Consider the following 18,856-nt stretch of genomic DNA (forward strand, 5'->3'; position numbering starts at 1 on the left):
TAGGAGAAATGCACCAATATAGTAAATTTTGTCCAAACTGGAAACTACGGTGCTGTTCCTCGTATAAGTACGGCGTCGGTTAGGTGCTAGGCCAGCCTATCGGCGTGTAGTCATGCGTCTCCACTGCTATGTGTGGTGTTGGTTTGTCGGTGATCAGTTCTGATGCCAGATAATGGAAAGTTTTGTTATTTCAAGACAAGCTCGCAATTTTGAAATTTTAAATGTTTCCGCAGGTGAGAGAGAAGAAGGTCGCAGGCAGGTACACTACACAAGCTAGTACCCCCTCGAAAATTTTGAGTACGGAAAGAGCGTAAACTTCGCAAAAAGGCACGTTTTCAGTGTGCGTTTGGTTTTTAAAACGTGTTTGGCACTAAAACTATCGAAAGGCATAAGTTAAAATAGAGTTACGTTCATAATTACGGAGGTGAGTGACCTTGCTTTTTTGTGCGAAAGTAGCACGAGCAAATCACGCAGTTTTTTACCGTGAAATGAATCCTGGTGAAATCACTGTGAAATAACTGATGTTTTGCACTTTGGTTTCGTTCCTGCTTCAGTCACGCGAGCCTTAACTTGAAACCTGCATGTAACAAAAAATTGCGCATTTTTCTCAACTTTTTTACTTCCAGGTTTAACTGTATCCCGATTTAAACAAGTTAGTTTAGTGAGTTTGAGAATTGCAAGAAAGCTGAGAGAACTTTTATAATCGCTATTCATCGGATACACTTTCTCCTTTCGTCTTTTGTAATACCTATTAAAACACAACCGAATTGGTATTTGTGGCAAGCAGTGCGCAAAAAGTAGCGTTTCTCTAGCGGCCAGATGTCTTTAGGCGGACTCTACGTTTTGTTTTCTCAACCTGCAAATCAAGACTTGACGTACCTTTGCCGTACGATCACTTCATTCTGTCGGGTCTGGGTTACGCAGGAGGTAGTGTCGCACAATTTAATGAAGCCGTACGAAGGAGGCGCACAATGCACTCGAAGCTGCGCCAAAAACATGTCCAATACAACCGCCGCAAATCAGACGACAAAGACGACGGAATTGGTCCCGCCCTCGCGCCCATATCCGGGGTGAGCAGGCTCCGGCGCGCTGGGAACGCTGATGAAAAACTCCCATTCGCCGCGCCATCTACACTGTGCACAGTGAGTGAGGGACGTTAAGGGCCCGTTGGAGAGAGCGAAGACGCCGCTGCTTTTTATCTTACTCCATGGTCACCCCCGAAAAGCGTCCTTCCCACCCCAGACGCTTTGGGAGTTTCTTCTGGCGCACACCACCCCGAAACCATTGGCTGGTATAAATAAAAAGCTTCGCTCTAAAACGCAGCGTTAGATAGCCTTAGGGCGGTGTCCCATTGATTATATCGACACACGAGGTGGTAGTGCCTGATGCACACGTCGACGTCTTCGCCAGCTCTGCCAGCAATTGCATGGGGCTCTCAGTGATGGGTCCAGCTCCCACTAGGTGCTGGTTGCGGAGGCTTTTGGTTCCCATTTATCGTAGCAGGCGATGCACATAAGGCACACAGCTCGGTTGCAATAGCTGAAAGATGGCTCTAGTAGTTGCGAGATATTGCTACTAAAAGTAAAGAAAATCCTATCCGTGTATAAAAATTTCGTAGCCTTGCCTATTTAGTATCAGTATAGGCAAATTATTTTATATATATAAGAAGTAGTTGGTTATATGAGGCAATGTAGAATGCCAAAAGACAGTACAGAAATCTCGGCACACGAGGTAAGTTTGGGTGCCCGCCACTTGCTGTGAAAATGTGGTCTAAGTTGTAAAGAGATGCCGCGAATGGCACAATGACAGGATTTTTCGAGTTAGGCGCAGCGATCTACGAAATTACACCTGAGAAGTCGACGCATAAAGCAATTGACAATGGACAGAGTTTTCATTTCAAACTGCGTTAGAATGCATTTGTTAGGTTTAAGGGCAGCCGATTAGACCTACTCTTAGAGACCCAGTATTGATAGGCTGCAATGAAAATGTTTACTACTTTCAGTACAACAGTTTACTAGCAAATGTTTATACATCAGGCTGAATAATCTTTTTCAACCTAATTTCATAATGTGGGCAAATCCTGTAGTCGCTTGATATTTCGTAGGGTTTTGTGGACATCTTTCTTACAGCGCAATATCAGTTCTGGCGGTTGCATATGATTGCGAACGCCGCTGCTAAGCAGCAAAGCTACAATCTGCGGAAGGACGCCGGACGAACATAGGCCACGTGCCCTTAAGTTTGTCGCTGCAAATTAGTTGTGCCCTGGCTACAGCCATTATTTAACATTCGAATCTCTGAGATACTTCATGCAAACGTACACGTTGTAAATATCGAAGATGTCTATTTTGTTAAACAATATGCTGCCCAAGGCTATGCAAAAAATTGCGTTTTTCGAGAGGAGTAAGAATGAAAACATCAATCATTTCAGGACGTGGTCATTCATTGCCTCTGAAATTGTATTTAAAATATAGACACCTATAGTCTTTTATGATGTAGGAACACCTTAGTCGACATCATACTCTGAATGCTGTTCATTTTTCATACTCTACCAGCAAGAACAGTAGTTCTACGAGCTCAGCACTGTTTTTAATAAGTTTACTTCGATACGGCCTGAAAGAAGTAAAGCCATCGGCCGTAGGAGAGTTCGTGTGAATCTTTGGTGCAACCTCTTGGCGAATCTGCAGATTTAGGTAAAGCTTAAAAATTTTTCCGGGGTGAAAAAAGTTTCTAGTAATATTTTCGTGGTAACAGGTGTGCTTTAAAAGAATTTGCGTGCAATGTAATTGTGAATGCCGCCTCTGCTACCCTAGGGTTGAAACAACTAGGATGTTTCTCACTAATCGTGATTGTTATCTGTTTATCTGCATGGTGTGGGTGCTAATTGTTTTTTATCGTATACGGTTTTGAAACAGCCGAACTGAAACACGTTTATAGGTTTGGAAACCTAGTTTCTAGGCACTCTCGCAGTGCTTTTCGGCGTCAATACATGCTTTAATGTTTGTTCGCGTATTACTGCCCTATGATGTGATATGACGTTTACTTTCAGTACAATGGAAATGAAATTCAGGAAACCATCTATCATGACGCCGAGAAGTTGGCGGCAGTATCTCTCGTGCGAAGTAATGGAAGAGTTGAAGTGGTGAGTATGTTACTCTGCCTGCTCGTATTTTCTACGTGAAACGCTGAAAGCATGGCTAAAATGAACCTAGGAATATGTTCGGGTAAAAACGTCCTGTGCAAATTGATAAGTGCACACCGACATATGGACATTAAATAAATCGGCTTTCAAGTCCTGAAATTATGTACATTGTTTTGAATTTTCACTTGATATATCGTAGAAACTGGGTGTGCGCTAGAAAAAAGGTGTTCTGTAAATGTTCGGTAGAGTTTTAGATGCGACTGCATCTCATTCACTCGCCTTGTCCCTCCATACGGCGTTGTTGTTGTCCGTCCACACCCCTACCGCTTCTCCTCGCCGCGCGAGCTGCGCTCTCCGCCGCTCACCCCCTCTCCTCTCCGATAGCGAACACTCTCTCACGAGGGGCATTGGATTGGATTCAATTGGATTGGCTTGGCTTGGCTTGGCTTCGATTGGATTGGATTAAAGTGAATTGTGTTGGATTATGTTGCGTCATAGCCGCGCCACGTTGCGTCATAGCCGCAGCAGGGGGTTCACGGAACGTTTCACGCGATGGGAGAATCAACCTAACGAAAACAACAACGGAACCCCCTATGCGTCGCATCTACACTGGGGTTCCCGCGAGGGGAGGTGGGAGAAATTTTTATCCGATTTTTTTCGAGGATACGAGTGGTCAATAAAAATCTGCGAAGCTCGACATAAATAACGGTGATTATTGCGTGGGTGCAAAAGAATGGAGCACGTTATAAGTAAACGTACACTCGCGCTAACTATAAACTGCAGCGGCGATTAGTCGGAACAGTTTATTACAACCTTCGTGTGCTATCCAGGGTCTAAGATCAAATACGCATGAGGAGGACGTCGTAATGAATCAAGCCTTATACTGACGTTTATACCAATAGTCATTGTTCTGACGATATAATCCCCTGAATACTAATAGGCGTCGCAGGTCATAGTGAGGGCGATAGTACATTGATACACTTTGCGCGGGGCCTTCCAATATGCCGATTTAACTGTTACAATAATTACCTCAACTGTTTCGATTCATCACGCTTCGAGCAAAATATCGACTTTTGTCTGAAAAGCAGCGTTGAGTAGTACCAAACTCAGTGACGAGGCTTGGGGCGAAATGCTTTCAAGCACAGCTTTCAACCTCTCACTGAAGCCGTCCGTAGTCCATGCAAGACGTAATGCAGGAAATCCAACTTTACGGATTATACGTCGTTAGAGATGTACAGGGCTGAGAAATTGAACATCCGAAGGGAAAATTTCTACGATAATTCCCAGGGCAGTGCTTTGCTTTTGAGGCTAGAGCAGGTTGCCTGCGAACTAAGAGCTTTGGGGGGACGTATTCACAAAATGATGGGGTATGTGTGGTCTGCAGAAAAGAAACAGAAACTATGCGGCGCATAGTGTTAGAATGTGAGGGTATCCATCCAAATCTACATGAAGGGAATATTGGGCTTCCAGAAGCCCTAGGATTTAAGGGTATCACAGAGGAAGTTAACTTCAAGGCTGTCGAGGGGACGAGAAGAAGATTAGAATGCTGGTGGACAAAAAGCAGAGAGGGGAATATTGCCTAGGACAGTTACCAACTGTAACAGGGAAAAAAAGTATTTCGTGCCTAATAAGCTTTAGTGCCTCCCCTAAGCAGCGCTAGTATTAAACCAAGAGTGTAAAACATGGTTATATTAGTCCGTTTTGGTAAGATGACATGTCATCACCCCGCTTCAAAGGGGAAACCAATAGCAATGAATCAATCAATCAGGTGATGATTCAGGAATTAAAATCTAAACGGGTCCCCTGGTCGGAATCGAACCTGCAGATCCCTCGCGTTATGCTGCCGACGTCCTTTTCGGCATAGTCAGAACAGCTAGGATTTGGAGAGGGGTGCATTGACGTGCAAAATGAGACAGGAATGCACTCCCCCGTCTAACGACGACGATGCTTTATCGCTTAGAGAAAGCCATCGAATGCCCGCACCCATAAAAGAGTAGGGAGCACAATCACAGTGGATTAAACCATCCACAGAACAAACGTGTGCTCGATACTGGTTTGGTTCTTTTGGATCTGGAGTTGATTTTGGAACGCTCGGCATTCCCTTATCGTTCTTGTTTCCACAGTGGGGTAGTGGATACTTCTAGCTGTATGTGATTAGAAGAAAAATGGCGGTGACGGCTAGTATTTCTTTCTCACTAGGCAGGCGGGATTCAGCAGCCGCCATAAATATGTGTACGGTAACTACTCTTGTTTTTGCTGCCTACTAACTGGAAATATCGTCGTGTAAACTAAAAAAAGTGAAATAAAGTGAGATGATTTTATATTCTTTCTTTTTTCGTTTGTCAAGAGGGAAAAAATCTGCTGGTCTTCTTCCTGCACATAAAATGCAGATAACGGCTACGTGCTTAGAGGATTCGTGAATTGAGGTACACCACACGACAACCAGTAATCAGTAGCCTCAATGCCTTCCACAAAACTCGCAATTGTTGCTTTGCCATTGAGTAATTGGCCTATCGATAATAATTTGTCAGCGAGCAGTATTCATGACGCAATCTTAAAATGGCGACCGAGCTTATAGTAAAATTTGTGGGCAAGCCAGAAAAACTTTACCGTCACTTCCTTAAGAAAGTTGAGAGAAGTTCGAAATTTTTCTGACATCAATACTTCGTCAAACGTGCGCCGACACCTTCGCGAAAAATGCGCCCAGCCTTCGCTGAAACTGCGTCCAATCGATCGTCAATCCTCTAACCCTTCGTGGTAAGACCATCCTGAAGCAGATCAACAAGACCGAGCCACAACCCGAACTCTACTACACTGACGCCAGCCTCCTAGATGGGACGGGTGTCACCGTTGTCGTAGACGGAAGTCACACCCTCATCACAGCAGCCACAGAACGTGACCTCAATGCAACCGTCGATGTGGAGACTAGGGCAATCGCGCGTGCTATAGAGCACTCTTGCCGTCCTGTGCCAGACACCGGTACAGTGTACATCTACACCGACTCTCAATCTGCATGCCGGCAACTTATCTGCAACCGAATGCACAGAAATACCGCTCACATACTGAACAAGATACTCGTTTCAAGTCAAAAGTGCTACAAGGTAATCTGGGTACCTGGGCACGAAGGCATGCCAGGAAATGAGAGCGCACACGCACTTGCCCGAGCGTTAAACCACCGGGCGCCTGAGCATGCACTTCCACATTCAAGTGAACGTAGGGCGCAACCAGGACCTCAAGAACCAGTTGACACCAGGGATCTGCTACGGACAGCCCGTCAAAACAGACAAAAGTACCCAACACCACACAAAACACTCACTCGTCGGGAATCCGCTGTACTAAGGCAAATTCAGACAAACACGCTACCTACTGCACACCTAACACACCGATTTCAACGATTACCGGGTACCCCCAAGTGTCCTAACTGCGGGGACTACCCTAGCATCTATCACACTCTCTGGACATGCACACAGAACCCTAACCTTTCCCCCATACCCAATCCTACCCCCACTTCATGGGAAAGAAGGCTGGCCGACTCTATCGCGGAAGTGCAAAGAACACTCATTGAACGCGCAGAGAAGGCCCTGTCGGCTATCCCTGGAGCTCCGGACTAGGGGATCCTTGCAAAAATAAAGTTTTCTTCTTCTTCTTCTAAAACACAACTAGGAAACGGAGAACAAACACATGCGACAATTTTTCGTCCACTGCGTAAACGCATCTATAGGAGCGATGTAAGCTATGCCTTATTTATTAGGTAAAGCAATACTATTTAATTGCATCTTGAGGACCGATGCGCGTATTGTCTTATCTAGAGCGTTCCCAGTAACCGTCTCGACGCGACGGATGCCCCGCATCACACACGCGCCTTGTATCTATAGAAACCTCTGAGCTTCTTGGTCGGCCAGCCATTCTAATGAAAAGGCTTTACTTTTTTTGACAGGACTCCGTAGGTCCCACAAAGAAAAGCTTGCCCTAATAAATATTGCTATAATGGCTCCAGCTAGGTACAGGAGTCATAAGAAAGACCCGGCCGGCGTCAGACGGGTCGACCGGGCAGGCGTCAGACCCAGGCCGGGCAGACCAGGCGTCATATTCTAGACGTTGGATGGTCACTTCGTCCGAGGACCGATGAATTAAATTAAGATGGTGGGTGTCGAGGCGGGCGCTCAGTGCCACGAAAACGAGCACGTAGTATCACTGCCTAGTAATGTACACTTGGAATCGGCGGAAGGTGGAAAATTTTTACTGAACGCGTTAGGGATAACTGTATGCTTAGTAAGAACAATTACATGAACCATTAGGCTCACTCCTATTCAAAACATTTTTAAATATGGGCAATTCTTTCTGGTATGGCGACCGTTCTTTTATATTTTTATATTGCTAGTCTTTAGCTCTATCGAGCAGCGCGAATTCACCCGGATGATTGCCCCGTTCACTTCACATTTTTCTTTCTTCGGGAAAATCTTAACGGAGACATCGACCAATTCACCCTTACTGTTGAAGATGAGGTAACGCGCAATACGCTGTTGATGTGTATTTGCTGTATTCCTAAATTTTTGCGAAATATGGGACATAATCGCATGGATGTTTGCGCGTTCGTTAAGGAGTAGCAAAACCTTAAAGTAAGCCTGTTGGTTGGATAAGAGTGAAAGAGGTTTAAAGACTCAAAAATACGCGAAAAAACAAGAAACAAATAAAACACACACGGTGCCTTGCATGTCCTGTTTATTTCCTCTTATGCCGGCGTTTTCTGCACCTGTCAACCCTTTTCCCTGTTTCAAGCGCGTTCTTTAAGGCAAAATTACCCCACCCTCCCGCGAGGGGAACCCTGTGGAGATGCGACGCAGCTTGGGGGTTCACTTGGTGTTTCCGTTGGGTTGATTCTCTAATTGCGCGAAACGTGTGAGGAACGCGTATCATGTATTCTTTATTTCTTTGGCCGGTGCTGGAACGACCGCGGCTATGACGCAACGTGGCGCGGCTATGACGCAACACAATCAACACAATCCACGTTAATCCAATCCAATCCAAATTCAATTCAATCCAATTCAAGCCAAGCCAATCCAATCCAATCGAATCCAATCCAATGACCCTCGCGAGAGAGTGTTCGCTATCGGAGAGGAGAGGGGGTGAGCGGCGGAGAGCGTAGCTCGTGCAGCGAGGAGAATGGGGGAGGGGTGTGGACGGACAACAACGCCGTATGGAGGGACAAGGCGAGTGAATGAGATGCAGTCGCATCGAAAATGTAAAATTTCAAGTGTAATAGAGGTTGGCGCTGATTGAAGGATGGGCTGATGGTAGGAATTTTATGCTAACGAAGCACGCTTCGCGGTGTTATTGGACAACTGAAGACGGCGTTCGAGCTTCTCAGTGACTCTATTGTAGCCCCTGATGCATGAAAGTTGTTTTATTCCTGGGTTAATACCACTTTTGAGGGTGGCTACGAAATGAATATTATGTCAGCTTAAGTCTGAAGCTTTCAATGCTAGTGATTTAAGAAAAACTAAAACAAAACACGTGGGATATCAGGGCGCATAGGACCCATCACTGAAGATCGGCTTGTTAGAGAGACAGAAATGTCGTACATCGTAATAGAACACAAAGCTATCTAAGGCCCTGAATAATGTTGATAAAAACATTATTTCTGAAAGGTGTGATTTCGCATAATAATGTTTTTTTTGTTTTGCTGTACCAGTACATACAACAAGAGTACAGCCCCAGGTGTACCCTGTAGCAGTTCATTTTGAATTAAAAGTATTTGTCTGTGTAGGCATGTATTGTTTTCTTCCTATTGTTGGTGACCCCAGATTTATTAAAAACGTTGTACAATATGTTTTCGTTATTTACTTTTGCTTTAGGAAGGTGTTGTAGGGCCCCACCACCGAATTGAACCAGTTGAAAGTATGGAACGATCACAAGATGGACAAATGGCGCACTTGCTTCACAAGATAGAAAAGGCCGATTTCTTTGATGACCCGTCACCTCCTTCTAGAAGCGGTCAGTACCAGTAGCATAAACATTATTAAGGCAAAACGGCGCCTAGAATACGGTGGTTTTTATCAACTCAATTGTCGAGAAAATTTCACTTTAACATAGGTCGAAATATAAAGAGCTACTGATGGCCTGTGGGTAATAACAGCTTGCCGAACCAATATGCCTAATTATTATGTCACGCAAAAAGGCACATTTTCTAGTAACAAATGACATTTTGTTAAAAATGCCTGTCCTGAATCAACAGTTCAAATTGCTGCATAGTATAGCAAAAAAAACCCTTATCTTGAACCAGTCTCCTACAATTTTAGCCAGTAGGAGTTGATGTTGCATTTTCTTGAGACAAAGAAATTTAAAGATTTTACTGTGAGATGTTGGTAAAAGGAAGAAACGGATTTTAAGTGCAGAGCACTTTATGGGCTCGCTTTGCCCTCGTAGCTCACTAACAATCGATGTGGCTGCCGGAATTAGGTAGTGCAGCGAGATAACGGAGCCAAGTACAGACTGGTGCACCGTCGTCAGGGGGTCACGCTGAGGCTTCGGAAATCACGCGGTTTAAAAGTATAACCATTCGAAAGTCGTGAACCGCTGGCGCTTGCCATGCATCTCCCCGTTGTTTAGCGAAAAGAAAACGGCAGGGTCATTTAAGGCAAAATCTGTATGTATAACCGGCGACCTCCGCGTTCTTAAGTTAGTAAGGATCGTTGGGCTGGCTTCTAAGATAGTAAGCAAAAAAAGCGGCCGCGCAAGAAAAAATGGCGCGTTCTATGTCACGCAGACAGGCTCCAGCCCCGCAAAGGAACCATTAGGCGTTCAAAATGACGCAAAACATTTCGACCATACGAAATTAAAGCAAGCACAAAAAGAACAGAACTCTCGCTGGCGCAGTTTCGGCAGGGGGCGCGTGAGCACTGCGAAGGCGGGAAACGTTGGGTGGCGGGAATGCGTTGGGTGGCAGCAGTGAGCGGACAACGGCGCTGCAGTCCAATGTGGCGGATCAGTGCTCTTCACTTCCGACAGCTTTCACATTCAGTGAAACGGCTTTATGTTTTTACTTTTTACCCATCACCGGCTGAAAAGGCGTAAGACGGGCTTAGGCAGAGGGTGGTAGGAGGTTGTTAAGAGGAGAACAAAGCTGTGTCCACTGTCTCGCTCTGACTGTGTTCTGGATGTCGTGGGTTCGGATCCCACCCGGCGCCCATTTTTTCACCACTTTATTTCTGACTCAGAAAATTCTTCATCTGTTTCTATTACCCACAGCATTCTTCTCTTTGCTTTCCGAGGTTTTCTTGACTGCCAACTCTTATTCTGTATTCACCGAGCCCCTCATTTCCCATTTCTGATTGGCTACATGCATAGCCAGTGCCTCTGTTCTGGCAGTCTTGGTGCCAAAAGTAGCTTAAGAAGGTTGAACGCTGGTCGACCACTCTCGACATGTCGAAGGACACTGGAGTCATGGCCCGGCGTTAAAATAGAAGGTCCCCTTCACCCCGAGTAGACCGAGCGGCGCTGGCTACCACCCCCAAGTGCAGGAAACAAAAAATACCTTAACATAAATACCCGAGAAAGTGGTGGGGAAACAGCCGCACCGATAGCGTAGTGGTCATCACACAAGACCGGTATTCTGGAGGCCGTGGGTTCGGATCCCACCCGGTGGGCATTTTTTCACCACTTACTTTCTGACTAAAAAAATTGTTTATCTGTTGCTATGACCTACCGTATTCCTTCCTTTGCTTTCCGAGGTTTTTTCACTGCCAACATTTATTCTGCCTTAATTCACCGAGCCCCTTATATATATTTAAATATATATATATATATATATATATATATATATATATATATTGTAAGGAGCGCACCAGTAGTCTTGTGGAACGTCTTTATTAGGCGAGCCTTGTCCTACGTGACAGGGAGCGAGCCCCAGAGAACAACCAAGACGGGCGTTGATGACGAAAGACAACTGATGACGATGATGAATCATGATTTCATGTGGAAGACAGGCCTCCGGAGTACGAGTCCACTGGCGCATGCCCTTCTGCTAGTACTTCGCACATACCGTTTGTGTACAACTACCGGGGGATTGTCCGGACGCACATTCTTCTGGTGTCGGGGCACTAACCAGCGCTTACAATATATATATATATATATATATATATATATATATATATATATATATATATATATATATAATTAGACTCACGACGAAAACATAACAATATTTATTACGACGTTTCGGCCGGGAACCAGCCTTTTTCAAGTGAAGTACAAATGTCGAATACAGGGTATATGTAGGCCCGCAGGGAGCGTGTGAGCACGTGGACACATTATTTAAAAAGTGTCAAGAAGGAAGTACAGCAAGAAACAAGTGGAAAGAAACGTACTGCACGACTGGGCGCGCAGGTAATCCATCTCAATATGCAACGCGGCGAAAAGCAAACGCGAGGCACTTAGGAAGCGTGTTTCCTTCAGCCACCGCCCACCCACGCGCAGCAATATTAAGAAAAGTAAACAAATAAGGAAGGGGTACTAGGCATCTTACTCCAAAGGAGCAGCAACAACCTGCCGCATGAGGCGGAAGCGTAGAATAGACAATTAGGCATCCAGACACTGGGGAACGCAAAATGGCAGAAGGCGACGTTGAAGTTCAAGAATGCAGGCGGGTGGATTAGCGAGGGGGCCGCGTCCTCAAAGGAAAATGCCGCCGCTTCCCGAGGAGACCAGATAATATCCACAAATGGCTTATCCGCGGCCCGCGTCCCGGGCACAAGGCGGACAATGACGACCCCTCGAAGGGCGCCGACGCCGACACAGGTTTACGTGAGCCACCCAAGAAGAGCGCAGGTTGTGCGAGGATTTTGAGAAATGACAAACAAGGCAGGAAATAAAGAAACAGCACACAAAAAAAAGCAGTTGAACGAGCCCCCGGCTCATGACATGAAATGGATAGATACAACAAATTGTTAGCTTACATTTAATATTTTTGCAGGTAAGAAGGATTTGCAAATTATGAAAAAAGTAAAATAAAGATGTGGCGCACGTACGAGAACAAATCTCCAGTGATCTAGGGAAAAAAGACACTTCGTAGCTAGTCATCAATGGCAGTATAAATTCGCACACAGCATTCTTTAAACAAACTGACAAACGAAAGAATACAAAGAGAACACGTGTACAAATCGTAGAACATGGGGAACCATAGCAGTGAACACAAATAGCTTACAAAGTGACATTTCGGGTAAAAGCGCAATGAAGCATACGGAGAACATAAGTTATTCACAACACTAGACCGAATAGTGCTTGGAAAGTGTAATGATGGAATACAGCTAGATTTCGTGCAGGAGAAGCATTAAAGCATACGGAAAAGTAACCTGCTGACAACGATAAACCATCCAACGGTTGAGAAGTGGTAACGTGCGATACGTGCCGCTACAAGGTCTAGGTTTGAAGGCACGACAACCTTCCCTGAGACTCATTGATACCTCTTGTGAGAGTGTTATATTTGTGGATCAGATAAGATTCGCAGGCTTCTCTGTCGAAATGGGTTTTAAATCCTGATTGGAGCACTGTGGCCTTAAATTGGTCGAACGGGTGTTTCAAAGAGTTGATATGTTTTGAAATGGGGAGATAAGGTTTTGTTTTTGCATCGGATCTGTGATTATTGATGAGAGTTCTAAAAGAAGTTTCAGTCTGTCCAATATATTGCGCACCACAATCACCACATTCTAGGAGGTAAACTATATTTGCAGTGTCACAATTAAAGTTGCCCCTGATCTGCATGGAAAAGTCAGATTCCCTGCTCTGAGCGCTTGTTGTTGGTGTCATCATTAGACACAATTTGCACCGCGGTTTTCCACATGGTGTGGAAACTGTCAAACTAGTTTCTCTTGATCAAGATGATGTTACAATTTCTCTGATGTTTCTTGCCCGGCGATACACCACGCGTGGTGGGTCTGGAATGACGTGCTTCATTCTTTCACTCTGGAGCAAGATGTTGTGGTGTGTTCTTCAAATTTCATTGACGTTGGGGCCAGATGCCGAATATGTCAGAATCAGATTGGTTTGTGACCTCGAAGTGGAGGTTTTATTGCCACTAATAAGGCTAGAACGCTCCTGTTGTGATGCCTTCCTGATTAAATCTTCAATCAGTGCTAGTGGGTATTTTTGTCGTGCGAGGTCAATGCGGAGCTGATCACAATTAGAAGCGAAGTCGTTTTGGTAAGAGCAAATTCTGCGGAAGCGTAGGGCTTGGCCTTATGAAATGGCCGTTTTGCAGTGTCTCACATGGCTGCTGTGAAAGTTCAAGTATTGGTGTCAGTCGGTGGGTTTTCTGTACACCGAAGTATCCAGTTTGTGTCCGTTAGTTGTTATCTGCACGTCAAGGAAATTTATTGTAATGAGTCTCAGGGAAGGCTGTCGTGCCTTCAAACCTAGACCTTGTAGCGGCACGTATCGCACGTTATCACTTCTCAACCGCTGGACGGTTCATCGTTGTCAGCAGGTTACTTTTCCGTATGCTTTAATGCTTCTCCTGCACGAAATCTTCCTGTATCCCATCATTACACTTTCCAAGCACTATTCGGTCTAGTGTTGTGAATAACTTATTTTCTCCGTATGCTTCATTGCTCTTTTGCCCGAAATGTCACTTTGTAAGCTATTTGTGTTCACTGCTATGGTTCCCCATGTTCTACGATTTGTACACGTGTATTCTTTGTATTCTTTCGTTTGTCAGTTTGTTTAAAGAATGCTGTGTGCGAATTTATACTGCCATTGATGACTAGCTACGAAGTGTCTTTTTTTCCCTAGATCACTGGAGATTTGCTCTCGTACGTGCGTCACATCTTTATTTTACTTTTTTATAATGTTCAAACCCTTGTTACTTTCAAAAATATCAAATGTAAGGTAACAATTTGTTGTATCCATCCATTTCATGTCATGAGCCGGGGGCTCGTTCAACTGCTTTTTTCTGTGTGGTGTTTTTTTGTTTATTTCCTGCCTTGTGTGTCATTTCTCAAAATCCTCGCACAACCTGCGCTCTTCTTGGGTGGCTCACGTAAACCTCTGTCGGCGTCGGCGCCCTTCGAGGGGTCGTCATTGTCCGCCTTGTGCCCGGGACGCGGGCCGCGGATAAGCCATTTGTGGCTATTATCTGGTCTCCTGGGGAAGCGGCGGCTTTTTCTTTTGAGGACGCGGCCCCCTCGCTAATCCTTCCGCCTGCATTCTTGAACTTCAACGTCGCCTTCTGCCATTTTGCGTTCCCCAGAGTCTGGATGACTAATTGTCGATTCTACTCTTCTGCCTTATGCGGCAGGTTGTTTCTGCTCCTTTGGAGTGAGATGACCAGTACCCCTTCCTTATTTGTTTACTTTTCTTAATATTGCTGGGCGTGGGTGGGCGGTGGCTGAAGGAAACACGCTTTTTAAGTGCCTCGCTTTTGCTTTTCGTCGCGTTGCATATTGAGATGGATTACCTGCGCGCCCAGTCGTGCAGTACGTTTCTTTCCACTTATTTCTTGCTTTATTTCCTTCTTGACACTTTTGAAATAATGTGTCCACGTGCTCACAGCGCTCCCTGCGAGCCTACATATACCCTGTATTCGACATTTGTACTTCACTTGAAAAAGGCTGGTTCCCAGCCGAAACGTCGTAATAAATATTGTTATGTTTTTTGGGGTGACTCTAATTTAATATACTATTCAGCTGCCAAGCCCTGCACTGTTATATATATAAATATATATATATATATATACATTGTGGTTACGCGGCAATAGTTTACGCGGCCTTTATTCTGTCTTAATTCACCGAGCTCCTATTTCCTATATATATATAAATATATATATATATATATATATATATATATATACATTGTGGTAACGCGGCAATAGTGCCGGGGGACAATCCAACTGGATGGAAGTGTGCCCCGACATGATCTATACTCTGTGACAACTTAAGAACGGCACCGGAAGTTGCCGCTGTGCCTAATCACCGTAGCCGGATGTTTCTCCCCGCAGCGCAAGTAGGGCATTACTTGGAATATTTTGAACATGGCGTGAGCCGTTCCCGTGATTTCTTGGACTTAATATGCTTAATCGACCAGATTTAGGAGAAATCCCCAAGGTGGAGCAAGTTTCTGTGAAGGCAAGTTTGACATCCACCTAAATGCAGCCCCGCAGCTACAAAGGTGAGAAAGCTATACAGCTTTCCTTTGTAGCCGCATGGCTGCATTTAGACGGATGCCAAACTTTCCTTCACTTAATATGCTTATAAAAAACTCCAGTGACGACAAACAAACTGCGTGAGACAAGGCCGACGATATCAGGCATTCATAGAAAACCCCTTTCAAAACGCGCGAGCACTGACGTCACGGGTCCGGCGCTTTGGCGGAGTGATACACTACATCAGATGGTGCCGTTCTTGAGTTGTAACCGAGTATAGGGTAGAACATGGCGTACTCAGGTGGACATGGTGTGTGAGCCGGATCGGCTCAAGAGTGGACCTTGCGAGAACGGGACTTTAACTAAAGTTGTGGTTTTAGACGGTTCAGTGTATTTCTGGGGAACCGAGGCTGGGTGCCAAACCCCGGTACCCCAATATATATATATATAAATATATATATATATATATATATATATATATATATATATATATATATATATATATATATATATATATATATATATATATATATATATATATATATATATATATATATATATATATATATATATATATATATATATATATATATATATATATATATATATATATATATTTATATATATATATATATATATATTTATTTATATATATATATAGCGAAGCTGAGTAGGAGAGGAAGGGCTCGTTGAAAATAACACAGAAATAAGAATTGGCATTCAGGAAAACATCGGACAGCAAAGGGGAGGATGTAGTAGGTCACTGAAACAGATAAAGAATTTGGAAAGAAAGAAAGAAAGTGGAGAAAAGCTGCCCGCCAGCTTGGATCCGAACCCACCACCTCCATAATACCGGTCTGGTGCGATAACCACTACGCTTCCGGCGGGGCGATTTTCCCCTCCACTTTCTCGCGCATTTATGTTTAGGCACTTTTGTTTCCTGGGCTTGTGGGTGGTAGCCAGCGCCACCCGGACTACTCGGGGTGAAGGGGGCCTTCTTTTTAACCCCCGGGCCGGGACTCCACTGTATACGACATGTCGAGAGTGGTCGACCAGCGTTGAACCCTCTTAACTTTCCTATGGCACCAAGACTGCCAGAACGAAGGCCCTCGCTATGCATGTAGCGAGTCAGACTAGGAAATGAGGGGCTCGTTGCAAATAACACAGAGATAAGAGTAGGCAGGCAAGAAAACCTCGGAAAGCAAAGGGGAGGATGTGGTAGGTCACTGAAACAGATAAAGAATTTGGAAAGAAAGAAAGAAAGTGGAGAAAAAATGCCCGCCAGGTGGGATCCGAGCCCACGACCTCCAGAATACCGGTCTGGTGCGATAACCACTACACTACCGGCGGGGCGATTTTCCCCTCCACTTTCTGGGGTATCTATGTTTAGGCACTAGGCACTTTTGTTTCCTGGGCTTGGGGGTGGTAGCCAGCGCCACTCGGACTACTCGGGGAGAAGGGGACCTACTTTTTAACCCCCGGGCGGGACTCGAGTGTCTACGACATGTCGAGAGTTGTCGACCAGCGTTCAACCCTCTTAAGCTTCCTATGGCACCAAGACTGCCGGAACATAGGCCCTCGCTATGCATGTAGCGAATCAGAATAGGAAATGAGGGGCTCGTTGAAAATAACACAGAGATAAGAGCTGGCAGTCAAGAAAACCTCGGAAAGCACAGGGGAGGATGTGGTAGGTCACTAAAACAGATAAAGAATTTGGAAATAAAGAAAGTGGAGAAAAAATGCCCGCCAGGTGGGATCCGAACCCACGACCTCCATAATACCGGTCTGGTGCAATAACCACTACGCTACCAGAGGGGCGATTTTCCCCTCCACTTTCTGGGCTATTTATGTTTAGGAACTTTTGTTGCCTGGGCTTGCGTGTGGTAGCGAGCGCCACTCGGACTACTCGGGTGAAGGGGATCTTCTTTTTAACCCCCGGGCCGGGACTCGAGTGTCTACGACATGTCGAGAGTGGTCGACCAGCGTTGAACCCTCTTAAGCTTCCTATGGCACCAAGAGTGCCAGAACGGAGGCCCGCGCTATGTGTGTAGCGAATCAGAATAGTAAATGAGAGGCTTGTTCAAAATAACACAGAGAGAATTGTTGGCAGTCAAGAAAACCTCGGAAAGCAAAGGGGAGGATGTGGTAGATAACTGAAACAGATTAAGAATTTGGAAAGAAAGAAAGAAAGTGGAGAAAAAATTCCCGCCAGGTGGGATCCGAGCCCACGACCTCCAGAATACCGGTCTGGTGCGATAACCACTACGCTACCGGCGGGGCGATTTTTCCCTCCACTTTCTGGGGTATTTATGTTTAGGCAGTTTTGATTCCTCTGCTTGGGGGTGGTAGCCAGCGCCACTCAGACTACTCGGTGTTTAGGGGACCTTCATTTTAAACCCCGGGCCGGGACTCGAATGTCTACGACATGTCGAGAGTGGTCGACCAGCGTTGAACCCTCTTAAGCTTCCTATGGCCCCAAGACAGCCAGAACGGAGGCCCTCGCTATGCGTGTAGCGAATCAAACTAGGAAATGGGAGGCTTGTTGAAAATAACAGAGAGATAATGCTTGGCATTCAAGAAAACCTCGGAAAGCAAAGGGGAGGATGTGGTAGGTCCCTGAAACAGATAAAGAGTTTGTTAAGAAAGAAAGTGGACAAAAAATGCCTGCCAGGTGGGATCCGAACCCACGACCTCCAGAATACCGGTGTGGTGCGATAACCACTACGCTACTAGCGGGGCGATTTTCCCCTCCACTTTCTCGGGTATTTATGTTTAGGCACTTTTGTTTCCTGTGCTTGGGGGTGGTAGCCAGCGCCACTCGGACTACTCGGGGTGAAGGGGACCTTCTGTTTAACCCCCGGGCCAGGAATCGAGTGTCTACGACATGTCGAGAGTGGTCGACAAGCGTTGAATCCTCTTAAGCTTCCTATGGCACGAAGACTGGCAGAACGGAGGCCCTCGCTATGCATGTAGCGAATCAGAATAGGAAATGAGGGGCTCGTTGAAAATAACACAGAGATAAGAGTTGGTAGTCAAGAAAACCTCGAAAAGCAAAGGGGAGGTTGTGGTAGGTCCCTGATACAGATAAAGAATTTGGAAAAAAAGAAAGTGGACAAAAAATGCCCGCCAGGTGGGATCCGAACACACGACCTCCAGAATACCGGTCTGGTGCGATAACCACTACGCTACTAGCGGGGCGATTTTCCCCTCCACTTTCTCGGGTATTTATGTTTCGGCACTTTTGTTTCCTGTGCTTGGGGATGGTAGCCAGCGCCACTCGGACTACTCGGGGTGAAGGGGACCTTCTTTTTAACCCCCGGGCCAGGAATCGAGTGTCTCCGACATGTCGAGAGTGGTCGACAAGCGTTGAACCCTCTTAAGCTTCCTATGGCACCAAGACTGGCAGAACGGAGGCCCTCGCTATGCATGTAGCGAATCAGAATAGGAAATGAGGGGCTCGTTGAAATTAACACAGAGATAAGAGTTGGTAGTCAAGAAAACCTCGGAAAGCAAAGGGTGGGATGTGGTAGGTCACTAAAACAGATAAAGAATTTGGAAAGAAAGAAAGAAACTGGAGAAAAAAT

At 45.4% G+C, this 18,856-nt stretch overlaps 1 protein-coding gene across 2 annotated transcripts in view; it reads left to right on the forward strand.

Annotated features, from left to right (window-relative positions):
- Window positions 1-18,856, forward strand: part of LOC144141904 (venom metalloproteinase antarease-like TtrivMP_A) — a 116,666-nt gene that overhangs the window by 46,834 nt on the left and 50,976 nt on the right. For both annotated transcript variants that reach the window (XM_077673374.1, XM_077673373.1), the window contains exons 4-5: window positions 3,047-3,139; window positions 8,995-9,133. In XM_077673374.1, the coding sequence (XP_077529500.1) occupies window positions 3,047-3,139; window positions 8,995-9,133 (232 nt within the window). The remainder of the gene's footprint in view (window positions 1-3,046; window positions 3,140-8,994; window positions 9,134-18,856) is intronic.

The sequence above is a fragment of the Haemaphysalis longicornis genome, unplaced genomic scaffold (assembly GCF_048455015.1).
Source record: "Haemaphysalis longicornis isolate Haplotype H1 unplaced genomic scaffold, Haemaphysalis longicornis Haplotype H1 scaffold_6, whole genome shotgun sequence".
Classification (NCBI taxonomy): Eukaryota; Metazoa; Arthropoda; class Arachnida; order Ixodida; family Ixodidae; genus Haemaphysalis; species Haemaphysalis longicornis.